General features: G+C 43.1%; 1 protein-coding gene across 1 annotated transcript in view; it reads right to left on the minus strand.

Annotated features, from left to right (window-relative positions):
* Positions 1-536: 536 nt before the first annotated feature.
* LOC131973032 (genetic suppressor element 1-like) overlaps positions 537-14,215 on the minus strand; it is a 39,637-nt gene continuing 25,958 nt past the window's right edge. The window contains exons 4-16 of the mRNA XM_059334869.1: positions 11,280-11,446; positions 10,934-11,137; positions 9,909-10,067; positions 8,896-9,179; positions 6,963-7,272; positions 6,245-6,852; positions 6,009-6,121; positions 5,637-5,916; positions 4,573-4,686; positions 4,090-4,470; positions 3,591-3,890; positions 3,235-3,338; positions 537-3,078 (exon numbers count right to left, since the gene is read on the minus strand). Of these exons, the coding sequence (XP_059190852.1) occupies positions 2,941-3,078; positions 3,235-3,338; positions 3,591-3,890; positions 4,090-4,470; positions 4,573-4,686; positions 5,637-5,916; positions 6,009-6,121; positions 6,245-6,852; positions 6,963-7,272; positions 8,896-9,179; positions 9,909-10,067; positions 10,934-11,137; positions 11,280-11,446 (3,162 nt within the window). The 3' untranslated portion in view covers positions 537-2,940. The remainder of the gene's footprint in view (positions 3,079-3,234; positions 3,339-3,590; positions 3,891-4,089; positions 4,471-4,572; positions 4,687-5,636; positions 5,917-6,008; positions 6,122-6,244; positions 6,853-6,962; positions 7,273-8,895; positions 9,180-9,908; positions 10,068-10,933; positions 11,138-11,279; positions 11,447-14,215) is intronic.

A 14,215-nucleotide genomic window follows, 5' to 3' on the forward strand; every position in this document is an offset into this window, starting at 1 on the left:
TAGCCATGGCTGTCCTTATCCACTAGAATATTCCAGGTCAAAAATGAATGTGGGAATCTATTCTTACATTTTTTTTCCCTACACAGTGAGCCTAAAGCTTTTGCAATCCCTGGAGGATCTGGCCCAAGACCAAAAAAGAACACAAGTATGACAATGGGGTCTCCACATACTTTTGGCTATGTGCAAAGTGCTTTAAGTGCTCTGTCTGATTGAGGCCTCAAGTAGAATGAAATGGAAAAACTCAAGTAAGTTGCACGTACATTAAAACTGTTAAACATTAAAAAAGTACAGTACTTGAGTAAATGTATTTAAATACTTCCCCCCACTGCTTTTATCCTCTGCTACAATATTTCTTGAACATTTAATTTTCCAGGATGACATTGCCGCCCATACACATGACAAGATAGGTCACTGAATGGTTTGACGTGTATAAAAATAATGAGAATCATATGCTTTAGCCTTCACAGAGACTCGATCTCAATCCAGTGTACATTTGAGATTTTGGAGCAATGACACAAGCACAATGACAGATTAAAGACATTTTACAAATATTTTAATGTAAATTTCCATCAGAATGTACAGCAATATATGTTAATAAATAATTCATCACAATTTTTACAGCCCAAATTATACATTACATGACAACTGATTGAAACAAATATGCGGGTTTCCACAGAAAGTTTGTAGAGGAGACTGAACAGCTGACACAGGAGAGTATGGTGGTTGCTACTGTAGCTTGTGCTTGTAGGAAAGGGGACCTGGGAATTAAAAATTCAGAGGGAAAGGGGCAGAAATTATGAATTTGTGACATTTGTTTTATCTGGGTTGTACACAAAAAAAATAATCAAAAGAGAAGTTGTAGTTTATTGTTATCCACAGAGGGAAACTGTCATTCTGATGTTTATGTAATCTATAAACCATTAGAGATTTGTTTCAAGTGCTCTACGAGTATCAAGTGAAAAGATTTTATCAGTTTTAACAGTATTGAAATGGAACTGAATAATAATTTGGCTTTTAGGTGTCCTTGACAAATCATTTAACATTGTTTTTAAAAATAGCAAAAATGACCTTCAAATAGTTGAAAACATTTGTATGGTTGGACAATATCTCTAAAAGAACTGTTGTCTCACTCAAGTGATGCCAATTATAAAGAAAAGGTGTAGAATGTCTAAAAGGTCTTTTAAAAATATCACAACTTTTATTCTCTTCAAGTTTTATCAACATTTTTAGGCATGAGGAGGGACAGACTCTGGGATAAACCATCTGCGCAAACGTCATGACAACTTGATAATGCTGTGTGACAAATTCTGACATTTGCCATGTTGCCTTCCACCCCCAGTGCATCTTGGTCAACCCCTAAACATTTTGACATCACGTAACATTTTTCAAATACAACTGCCCTAATATCCTTCATTTTCTAAACTTTTTTTTTTAGTCTGACCAGCAGTGATTCAAACAAAACAAACAGTATGGCTTCCCACAAGAGATTGTTAAAACAATAAAACATACAAAATTCTTCTTCTATCACAAGTGACATTACCAATGGAAAATTTATTAAACCTCAAAAAACTTCATTGATACTATTTGCCATTATATAGATAATATCTTTTAGATGTTTCCTACCCTCTGCAGAAGCTTTATCAGCACACAAACTGCTGCATCTGCCAGATACGGTGCTAAGTACACATTACAACATTATACCACACAGAGGACGGTCAAGTATTTCCTCCAATTATACTTCAAGTGCATCCTATCAAGTTAAGGCCTGAGGTGTGCTTTGATTCCTTGACTCAATTTTCATTCTCTGAGTAGCAACCAAGTGACCGCTTAGTCTCTTCTCATTTCTGTCCAGAGAGGCTACAGATTTGTGCTGAGTGATACATCACGGATCAATGCCATTTATGCAAAAATGTATATGATATGAGCTAAAAGGAGCACTGTGTTGGATTTAGTGACATCTAGTGGTGAGGTTGAAATTTGCCACCAACTGAATAACCCTCCTCTTCCCTACTTTTCCAAACATGTGGAAGAACCTACTACAGCCTTCAGGTAATGTAATAGGAAAAGGCCCTCTCTACTGAGTCAGTGTTTGGTTTGTTTTTTATGGGCTTAGAGCTATGGGTCAAAATATCAGGCTGGACCTGACATGATCCCACATAGTTCTTGTCTAAGCTGGACACAACCCCTAACCATGGCAGCATTGTTTGTGCCCAAGGCCAAATTATCAAAAAATAATAAACATGTAATATTAAAATATTTATTACAAGCTTACGTAAATTAAAGTCAGCAAATTTCCAATTATCCGACCTGATTCAAACCCGGGGGAAAATTGAGAAATTAAAGCCCAGCTCAGCCGGAACCTGGAGGGTCATGTCAGACACAATCAGGTTCGGGCAGAAAATAAAAGCTCTATCTGGGCTTGGGTTAGAAACATGGTGCTGCAGAAGAGGGCCTGCTGTCTATGTATCTATGACGGTCTCATTCTAAGCTAAAGAAAACACAATGATTCTTAGTTTTAGGTGATTACACACGTGAAAACATAATTATGAATATTATATTCCATTTTTGCAAGTAGATCCCCCCAAAAACCTAAACACTGCTCCTTCAGAAGTAACTCTGGGACTAGTGGGAGTGGTAAGCGTTACTCTGACAAAGATGCTGTTTTGCCTACACAGTGTTGTTACAATCCATGGGCAGAATGAGAGAGAGCGGGAATGCCCACACTATATGGTCACCATGGTTTATGTTTACCGCGGCAAACATGGCAGGTATTCAGTTGAATCTGGAACCAGACAGTAACATAACTGATTGGCCAGAAGGCGTAACAAGACAAGGACTGGTTCCTTCAAGTGCTTCGAGTGCAGAGAGTGGTCTGGCTCCAGTCCGTCTTGTTCTTGTTACTGCTCCTTCGCGTATCCGTCAGGGAGTTGGTGTCAGAGGTCACCTCGGCGTGTGGCCGTTGACTTGCCCCCTGCCCCAGTGAATGTTAGGTAGTGTCAAACACCTCCTGAAGTGCTCGAGCTGAGCCTGCAGTCTCTCTCTCTCCTCTCTCACCTTCTGCCTCTGACTCACCAGCTCCTGACAAATGAAGGACGGACATCAGTCTCATAACAGATTCAAGGCACTAGGCTGCATCACTTAGCAAACAGATCATGTAACCAGAAAATAGGAACACTAACATTAAATGATTAAAAGTGCACATATCTGTATGTAGATATATTTTCTGATACTTACCCCCATGTTAAGAGAGAGCTGCTCTGCAGTTCTGGTCAGATTGTAATTCTGTGCTTCAAGTCTTTTACATTGACTGTGAAGAACCTGCCTCTCTATACTCCATTCTGTAGAAAGCAACAGATACCACAAAATTATATCCATTCTATTAACTCGTTCACATAAACGATGAGAGTAAAGTGTAAACCAAGCTTAAAATTGGGATAGGCAGTTTTCTGGAACTCTTTGTTTTTATTGTCTGCATCAAAACTACTGTACTGATACCAATGTAAATACAAAACATCTAACATCTAATAATTGATTTGCATCCAAAAAATAAATTCAGATCTTTTTTCTAGGGTAACAAAAACTTGACTCACCATCCACATACTCCTGGTAGGCATCAAATATAGCTTCAATACCCTGCCACTTCCTTGGAGCTTCTTCCATTTCCTCCTCCTCCTCCTCCTCCTCTTCCTCATCCTGACCAGACTCTTCCTCATCCTCATCAGACAGGTTTTCCCGCAGTCCTGGCGTGTCCCTGCTGGCTACAAGGGAATGGAAATGATGGCCGTTGATGTGTGCGTGCTGAGGGGCATGGTTAAGAGTTGAACCTTTCAGCTGAGAGACGTTGTGAGGCAACGAGCGGTCCGCCTTCAAGCCGGCCTCATTTGATGCTCCTTAGAAGAAAAGAGTGACGCAAAAAAGTCAGTCTTTGAAGCTACTTTTAGTACCTCATGAGAAGCAAATGTGGTTACTAATCTACATTTACAACTGCTGGGATATAACACTTAAACACCACTAGGTGGCAGAATACTGTCATTTTAAAATTCACAATCAAGCCTAATGGTCATGCACCTATGGGACTGAGTGGCTAACCTTTGTTCTGCAGTGTGCTGTGTGTGGACTGCAGCACGGCCTGGTGGAAGTGCTGAGCGAAGGCCTCAGGTGTGAACCTCTCCCAGGGCCGATTCCGTCCGTTCTGCACAGGATTGGACTCCTTTTTCTGAGGAGAAGCAGCAATGCCGTTCTGGAGGCCATGGAGCTTCCTGTTTGGCTGAGCCTCCATAAATTCAGCCTTTTCATGATGAGGGGCCAAGCTTGGAGGGATGCGGGGCACGTGGGTGTCCATGGAGCTCTTGAATGTGTCGTTATGGGGGAGATGTTTGGGTTTGTGTGAGTAGGGAGGGGAGGGGCTGGGAGACTCAGGGTACAGATGTCCATTTGATTGACTCGGCAGAGGGGCTGATGAAGAGTCACCTAAAAACAGATTTGTACACTTCCTTAGAAAGAGTTTTGGCACTTTAAACGCACATATAACATGTAGCTGTGTGCATTTGTAAGTGTCTGTGTGTATCTTACCAGTTGAGGGAGCGGGAGGACTTTTGCACAGAGGCAAAGGATTATATCTAAGGGTGTCTAATGTCACAGTCTTCCTCTGAATGGCCCTCAGCAGCTCCTCTGTCCTCTCCTTATCTGCAGAGAAAAAGACAGAATGAGAACACCTGTCATTCATATTTGAAAATAGGGACTTAAAATATTGAGTAGCACAAAAAACTGCTGGAAAAAAAGATCAGAAAATGGGTGACTTGAGGTAATGTCCAGTACAACATCATCACAGTCAGACCGTGGTCCCACACATGAATCAAGGTTTCAGTTCAGTTCTCAAATAAAGGAGGAGGAGCAGTTTATACAGATTTTCACTCAGATTTAATGTCCATATTAATTTAAAAGCTTGTTACTGTAGTTTATAGTTAAGTAGGTCCTTTGGTGGTGCTGAAAGAGGAGAAAATGCTTCTTATAACAGGAAATTAAAAGAAGGGTGGAAATGAGCTACTGATTATGCACCAGAGTCCCTTTAGGCAAAAAATTAACAATAAACATTTAAACAACAGAGAGTTTACCCTGCAAGCCGTATTTGAAAAATCTAATTTTGTATGTGGTTTGTTTTATGTTTTTTTATGTATATATAAATGGGTAAACTAATAAAATATAAAGCCAAATTCCCAGAAAAAAAGTAATTGAAAGTAGTACTTGTTGCAGATTTACTGTATTTGTGACATAAATTATAAAAACTCTCCCTCATACAGTATATATACACTGTGGTCAAAGCGAAAATCTTTAAAAATATTTGATTTTGCCCATTTTGAAAATGCATATATCTACATTTTTACATTAAAAATAAAGTAGATGGATAATCCATACATATTTTTTTTCTCCACTGCTTGTGGAGAAGGTAGAAAATCCTGCCACAACCTCCTCTCGATATTCCTAACTTTATTTTCTTCTCACCCCTCCTACAGCCTCGGTAAATAACGAAACTGCGAGAAACAGAGTGTGGTATTTTCTACGGGGAATCACCGGAACAACTGTGAAGAGAGCAGAGTAGCACGTAGGATGTGTGTGGATGCTAAACAGGTTGTTACCTCTCCTCTGCTGTGGGCTGACATGGGAGAGGTTGAACATAAGGAGGAAGTCTTTTTTCTCATCCAGTTCGGGGGCGCTGTCCATCTGCTCGGCAGAGTACGGGGTAGTTAAGGGAGTTGTATGTGTTGAAGGTGAAGAAGGTTTTCTCTTGCCCCGAACTGCTGGCGGAGAGAGGCTGCGCTCTCTCATCATCCTCCTCCTCTTCCTCCTCTTTCGTGCCAAAACCTCATCGCGCTGGGCCAGCGTGGTCAGACCACACACACGCAGAAAATCCACTTTCTTTGGGGAGAGACATTTGCACAGGTGATTATCATTCTAACAAACATGTTCAAACCTTATATGTGAATATAAAGTCAGTGATGTTAATGCACCTCGGAGGATGTGTCCAGTTTCAGTGGAGGCTGTTCTATGACTCTCTTCAAATGTGCTTTCACCTCTTCCTCATCACTCTCATCATATGACTCGTCCAGGTCACAATAATAACCTGGTGAGAGGAGAGCAAGAGAGAAATTATTTTTCATCATAAAGAATCTGTAGGAGTATGCAGTCATCTCTTCTGCCCACCACACCACCCCTGTGCCTCTTCGTTCTTTATCGTCTTGCTCACCTCCCTCTCTGGCTTCCCTCCTCCTCTTCTCCTCCAGGTCCAGTTTGCTGAGCAGGCGGCGGTGCTGCTGAAGAACCTCATCGTACACCAGCATGCTGTCTGGCAGCTGACTCTGTCGCTCTCTCACCGGAGAGGGAGAGGCTGCCTGACACCGTCCCACCAGGTCAACACAGGTACCGGGAATAGACGGAGGTGCACAGGATCTCTGATGGAGGTTACTGATGTGGTGCCGGTGATAGAGGCTCTGGATGGCTCTGTCCTGCTCTCCCTTGTTCCAGGAACCTGCTTCTTGTAAACTAGCTCCCCTCAGTGAGGTGAACCTCTCCGTGCCTTCCGCCCTCCTCCTGCTTCCTTCTTCCAGCTTCTCCCCCCAGCTCAGGGGGGGCCTGTCGGCTCTGGTCAGTCCCGGAGGCGGCCGATTTGGTGGTGTAGGAGCGTTCAGTTTTCTGTGCGAGTCTGCGGGGGTGTCAACAAAAGAGGCCGGGTTCCACAGTGTAGTCGGAGGGGCAGGAGGATGATGAGGACCTTTAGGGGAGATAAGGGGAGGTGGAGCACCGAGGCAGGGAGGCCCATCTTTGCTGCCTGGGTTGTGATGGATTGAATTGGTTCTGTTAAGGGGAAAAAAAGCTAAATTACATTTCACTTTGGTTAAAAGTCTCACCACAGTGCAGAAAATCATTCCTAAAACGAATTATTTTGGCTTTTTTTTTAAATTTACCTGTGGCTGTCTCTCCTCAGCTCCACCCCTTTCCCAGGTGACCTGAGGCCCATCTCGGGCAGACCCTCCCTCTCCTGCCCTTGCCCTCGTTGTCGAGATAACCACGCCGACTCACTGGCCCTCTGAGTCATCATGGCGGCTGCCAGAGCTCCATGCATCCCCCCAGCAGAGGCATGATGCTTCCCCAGGTGAGAAGGCACCAGGCTGGGCACAGGGTGTGGGATAGAGCCCCTGGAGGAGTGAAGACCAGGCTGCAGGGACAGAGGTTTGGGTGCTGGGAAACCTGGGTGCTCTGAGTCCTTGGATTTATCTGGAATAAAAGTGGAGTTTGAAAACCATGAAGTAGTTATTGCAGGTGTTATACCGACAGCACTATGTGTGTGTAGACTTTTTAAAAAAGAAATTATTCAGTATCTTACACTGCAACTCTGACAAGGATAGACACAAACAAAAAATTAAACTAAAAGTTTGAAAAGAAATGCATACAGTGTTGTTTCTTAAACACTCACATCTTATTCAAATTAAATACCTAAACCTCCGTGTGTATTTATCTGTAATCAATAATTAAACCCAACAGATTGGTCTGCTCTATATTGAAGAAAGAAACTTAGAAAGGCTAAAAGTTTGAATTGAGCCAGCAGTCTGCAATGTTCATGAGAACAGAACAGTCATAGTTTGAGGATTTTTAAATTATTACAACTGCCAGTGTATTAAAGTCAAGTGTGGTGAATATAAAGGAGCTGTCAGATCAGCATGTAATATTTTGACTTAAAAAATCATTTGGATAGGTGGTGGCATTTTACACAACAGAAAGCTTCCATTCATATGATGGATATCAAATGAAGTAGAAAAAGAAGGGACTCAAATGAAGTACTCCAAGTCTCTGTTTCGCTCTAAGGGTACTAGTATCATTATTTTGTTGAGAAAACAAAGCCCTATCATCCGTAGCAGTTGGGATGGTAAGAAATAAAGATATTTTCTCAAAACTGGCTCTATGATCCGGTACATAGTATTCTATTTATAATTCATCTGACATAGCTCATCTTGCACAGAGTGAAACATTTTCTGTGTGCCACACCAACTGCATTTACTGTTTCTGCACAACTGACTTCTGCACTATGAACCACAGTGGGTCTTCCTCTTTATCCATTTACAATAGTGTGAATGTAAATGTGGCACAAGGGAAAGCATCCAAAAAAAAACAGAAAAAGCACATTAACCAATATTCATATGTAGTATACTTCACACCCTGACTCACTGTTGTATAGGTCACAGGGTCATTGTAAGCAGAAGTATTCAACATTTCACAGAGATGACTGCATTCAGCAAATTCCACAACAGTCTGCCTCAGTTTAAATTATGAGATATCGTGTGCAGAGTTGACATTTTGGCCTCAGGGTGACGCCGGCTCTGGAAAGCAGATTTTAAGTTACATTTAAATTGGCCCAAAAGACTGTGATATTTCTTGTATACAAATGGAAATTCTGGCATAATAGTTGTGCTGTGTTACCATAATCATAAGTAATTGTCCTTTGGGGGCCAGAAATATCCATACCAAATTTCACTGCAATCTGGCCAGTGCCAAAGTGTTGTACAGGCACGTTTTCTAACCAACACTGGCATTATTAGGCATCACAGTTGCAGGACAAAAAGGTTATGATTTACATCTATTAAAAATCTAAACTATAGAAAAGTTCCTCTCTTGCCCTTTGATTTGTAATGAGTAAAATTCACTCATCTGTACTCAGAATACCAGGAGTTAAACTTTGTTTCCTCGTTCATGTTGTTTTTCACTGTGCTGGGATTTTAACAGAATACCATTTACAAGTTTCACTGTGTATCTGGTTGTGTATGTGTCTGCATGTGTACACACATGCATGATTGCGTGTGTGCGCGCGTGTGTGTGTGTGTGTGGGTGTGTGTGTGTAGCTACCCAGTCTGTTCGGGGTCAGCCTCTCCCCTGGCCTGGCCCTGTCCTCCGGTGGTGCCCTCCGAGCCTGCAGCTCAGCCAGGTAGTGGCTCTCGGCCGCTCTGACCATCTGCTGCTGTCTCTCCCTCTGCCTCTCCTTCTGTCTGTCCAGCTCTCTCTCCCGCTCCTCCTCCCTCTCTCTCTCCCTCTCCCGCTCTCGCTCCAGCCCTGCCTCGCGCTCCCTTTCTTTCTCTCGTTCACGCTCTTGCTCTCTCTCTCGCTGGCGGAGCTCATTCTCCATCTGTAGCCTGTGGGGGAGGTTGACAAGTATGCACACACACACACACACACACACACACACACAGGGGGAGAAGGTGAGAGATGCAACACCCAACATGAGACAGATATTAACCACACACTGGTGAACCTCACGCAAACATTTCTGCTCAAACACACACAAATATGTACACACACTCTCCACTTACCATGAGGAAAATAATCCATACACAGCATGACTGAGCAAGAGCAGATGAACACTTAATAGGTATCCACAGGAAAAGGACACACACGCACACACACATACGACAGAATACATTCAGCAGCAATCAATAGCACACAAACAAACCTACAGGATACGCAGAAGCCATTACAGAACCAGACGATAAATACCATCCATTTCAAACACAAACATTTCCCCCGTGCATTTTGCCTCAGGGAAACAATGTGTATTGTGAAACCGAGAAAGGAACTCAAAGTGCTCAAAGAAAATGGAGAGGAAGAAAGAATGAGGGGGTAAAAGGCTTCCTTATGTGTGAGATTTAAAGACTTGCATATATGCGTGACGTGTGTGTGTGTGTGTGTGTGTGTGTGAAGGGCAGTGTGTGTGATGAGTGTATAGGAGGCACTGTGGGGTGTTGTGCTAAAAATATCACACACTCAGCAACCTGTGCCTACCCTGCAGAGAGAGATTACACAGCCCTGCAGACGAGGAGAAAAGAGAGAGAGGGAGGGAGAGAGAGCGCATGTGTGTGTGTTACCTCTCAGCCAGCGCTGCTGTGTGGTTCAGTTCTCCAGGGTAGCGGCCTCCAGGCAGGTGCAAGTGGAGGGCAGAAGGGTGAAGTGGGGAGAAGGCGCCCCCTGCAGGCACAGAGTAGAACTGCGACCGCAGCGCAGAAAGACACAGGGACTCCTCCATCCTGTGACAGACAGATGGACAGGGACAAACCAGTCAGACTAACAGGCCAACAGACAGGCCAAGTGAGGGAAAGGTTAATGATGATCTGATATGTAAAGCATGCATTGCAGCAGTGAAGGTGAAAGGGTGTTGAAGGGTTGTATGAGGTATTTTTATGGTAATCTAAACAAAATTTGAAATCAGAAAGAAAAATGCAGATAAGCATTTTGAAAGTGGTTAGCAAGTGAAAACGTATTTACAGAAGTATGCCCACAGGCTGAATCAAAGAAGTGGACACTGATGTCATCCATTGGTTTGTGGACTACTGTTTTAAAGCCTTGAGTTTGGCATTTCGGCAGTCGCCTTCTTGTTATTTTGAGGACCTGAAGTGACTTCATTTGGGCAAGAGGATGAAGTTGACTGAGAGCCCAAGGACACTGGGTACACCCTACTTTTCGATTTACAAAATTAACACCATGCTGCACTGAAGAAGACTTGAAACTAGCGATTGAGACCATAACCTCATTAGGTGTAATAAATCAAAAGATGGAATGTTTATAACTGGTTAGTATCACCTTGGTAAATCCACTGAGTTCTATAATTACGTATTTGTTCACTAACTTTCTTCAAAATTCCAACTTGGTTGGATAAAACTGTGTTAGTTCGCTAGCACATATACTTGGTTGGATAAATCATGCTCTTTAACAACATGACATGCACTTTAAGCGCTAACTGCTTGTTCCAGCACTTTACAATATAAAATATACTAATGAGAGAAATTATCAATTTTTCATCAATCAATCAAATGTCTAGTTTAAAACTTCAACTAAAACAAGAGAACATGGGTTTGAGTGATTAAAGATCGACAGTTTCAGGTGCTATTGTCACCTTGGTAAGGACAGTGGGTGGTGCAGGTAGGCAGGATGATAGTAAGCAGCAGCAGCTGCAGCGTGGGCAGCGGCAGCAGGGTCCAGACTCAGCGGTAGAGAGGTCAGACGGAGGTCATCTGAGGTGGCGAAGGGCCGGAGCGCTCTCAGGTACTCCTCTGGGACGGCACCCGAGGGAACCACGGGGTGCATCTGGCCGGGCAAACTGCAGAGGGAGTGCACACAGGAATAATATAAAACTGCTTATATGTTTTCAAATTTGTTTTGTATGTAGATTTTAAGGGGTTATAATTAACTTTACTTGTATACAAATACATATAATCAAACTATGAGTGTGTTGCACTTACCTAAGGCTCTGTATTCTGGGGTCCTGCATGACAGAGCTGGGGGTGAGGCCAAAGGGGTGAGCCAGGGGGTGTGGTGAATGGGTGGGCGGAGTCCTCTTATCCTGTTGTGGCTGGGTGTTCTCAGCACCCACCCGCTCCCTACTGAGTCCCTGAACACTTGGCTCAACCTGACAGAGAGGCAGACAGTGTGATTGCAGATATTACTATGTATATCCATGGGGTTTGAGTATGTGCTGGATTTTAACTGAGCAGAAAAAAGTTCAGAAGAAGAGGAGAGGGAAAAGAGAGGGGGCTACTGGATAAAAGCCCCCAAGCTGCACCCAGAGGCTCAGCGGAGTGGAAAAGTGGGTCTGATATGTCATAACAGGTCAAGATCAAAGTGGAAAGATGATCCTGATATCTGGCCAACTGCTCTCTCCTTCATCGCTCACTCAGTCTTGCTGTTAGAGCTTCCCACTTAAAGGATTTGGTCGCCGCAATGTCCTTGATTGCTTATAGCACAATGCCAACCTTCAAATCACCACCAGACAAAAGCAGTCATGGGATAAAAGCTCACGTTACAAACACATGTTTTCCAGACTTGCATATAAATTTAAAGGAAATAGTGTCACACTTGGCAAAGATGCAAATCATGTGACTATGCTCTCGGCTTGGCTCCGTCCCAGGTTGCTTAATATGTCGTGTCATTTCCTACTCTCTGTCTGAAAATTCTGAAGAAGCAAAACACCAAGAATCAACTTGGACAAGCATAAGAGACGACGTGCTAACAGCTCTCTGAGGCTGTTTTTGCCCAATGTTGCTTTGAGCGACATGATAACATCAGAACACTAACCTGCAATGAAAATATTCACATGCTAATGTTTAGCAGGTATAATATTTGCCTTGTTCATCATCCTATTATAAAAAGAGACTGTATATAAAGATGGACGGCATGACAGCTCCTCAAAAGTTAAGTCAAAACATCTCAATGGCCCCGCCCACGTTAAGTGGGCGGGGCCATTGTACAAAGTACAAGTCAAATACATTCTTCCCAAAACTTGTAGGTAGTGGTTATCAATCTTAACTGTTAGTAAAGAAAAAGTAAGATTGGTTTTAATTAGCTATATGATGCTATAAAAAGGGGATATAACGTCATGATTGAAATGGCTCCACCAGTATCCAGTATCTGGGATATTTTGGCTTCATTTTTTAACAGTGGGATGTAGTGGGTAGACGTGTCATCCATCTTCATTTACAGTCTTTGTTTAAGGGTGTAAGCTTGCTACATTTACAAATAAGCTTTCCAACTCAATGTAAAGCTGAGGGTCATGGGAATTAATGTCTTTGGTTTGCAGCTTTTTTTATACATTTTGGAACAAACTAAACTTTTGACCCAATGATGGCACTGGATGAAAAGTCAAGATACAGTTCGGACTCATCCTTTGATCACCACGAGTGTCTGTGCAAGTTTAACAACAATACATCCAATAATTAAAGTGTTGGACTGACTTTTCCACTGGTCAACACATTGCTAGTGCGGTTAAAATCTAACGTTGTGAAAAAAAAGTCTTTGGGGACACTGAGTTCTCCAGTATTAAGAAGAAAACCTTTGACCATATATTACGAATAAAACATATATTTCCAGTATAATATGTCAAATCTTGTTGCTACAACAACACAGGTCAGACAGACCACAGACAAACCAGTAACAAATCACTTCTCCCAGCAACACCCGAGCTGCTACCTTAGTTGTTGTACACTAGACTTGCAGTGAAATATCTGTGCTTTGAATATGTTTGAATAGTTTTGAATGTGCCACTCATGGAAAGCAGATCCAAGCCAGTGACGGGGCCATCTCTCTCTCTCACTCTATCATTCAGCAATCTCCACTGTTCAAAATGAGAAGGGGAGATGACAAACAGAGGGTCTGGAGAGCAGCCACCATATTCCTCGACCTCTGACCCCGCAGACAGCCAACGGCCTTCACAGATGTAGCAATAAACACACACAGTCTGTTTCTTAAGCTTAAATCGCCCCTTTCTAGGACAAGCTGCATACAGTTAGGACAAATGGTGAATATACGCAAAGATTTAGACCCCTCTCTCTTCTCTCTGTCACTCTCCTGCTCATTCTTACTCTCCCTCCCCTCCTTTCTTAACATCCTATTCTCTATTTTCCTGCCTCCCTCCCTCCTTCTTTCTCTCTGAATGTCTGAATGGGAGCCCCAGGCAGGCAGAGCCACAGAGTGGTCTTTGTGAAGGGGGAGAAAGGCAGCTCTGATCCAGGGGGAAGTGGCTACTGTGGGGGCTAACCCCTGCATTGTGTGAGGGGCCTGGTCCCTCGCCCCACCTTAAATTTGCTCGCACACCCACAAGCAAACACATCCATAGACGCACACACACATACACTGGTGCCTCTTCACATCCTAAGCCTTTTGTGGTGAAGGGTCAAGTACACACACACACACACACACACACACACACACACACACACACACACACACACACACACACTGCAGGAAGCTGAACACAATAGGTGCCAGTCTCTGCAGCCTCCAGTGTTTCTTTACAAACCCCTCATGTGTTGCTGAAAAAGACATGGACTGATTAGTGAGAGGAAGAGGGGGTGAGTCAGAGGGGTGAAAGCATGAAAACGAAAGAATGAGACAAGACAGAGAAGAAGAGAGAGGGGGATGGAAAGAAAGAAACAGAGGTATTGCTGGCTTTGACAGTTTGATGTTGACAAGCACTGGGACTATTTCTTTAATGGAGGGTAGAGCAGCAGGACGGATAAAGGAGACAGAAAGAGGCAGACGACTTATCTGTGCTGAGAGAAAGCTAAGTGAAAGAGAGGAATGAGAAAGGGAGAAAACAGCAAGACACAGGAACAAAAAGTGCAGATGCATAGAGCGAGAGATGTCTCAAATTTGTGTGGAGCAGCAGCGTGTACGGTGGTTT

Source organism: Centropristis striata, chromosome 6 (assembly GCF_030273125.1).
Source record: "Centropristis striata isolate RG_2023a ecotype Rhode Island chromosome 6, C.striata_1.0, whole genome shotgun sequence".
Classification (NCBI taxonomy): domain Eukaryota; kingdom Metazoa; phylum Chordata; class Actinopteri; order Perciformes; family Serranidae; genus Centropristis; species Centropristis striata.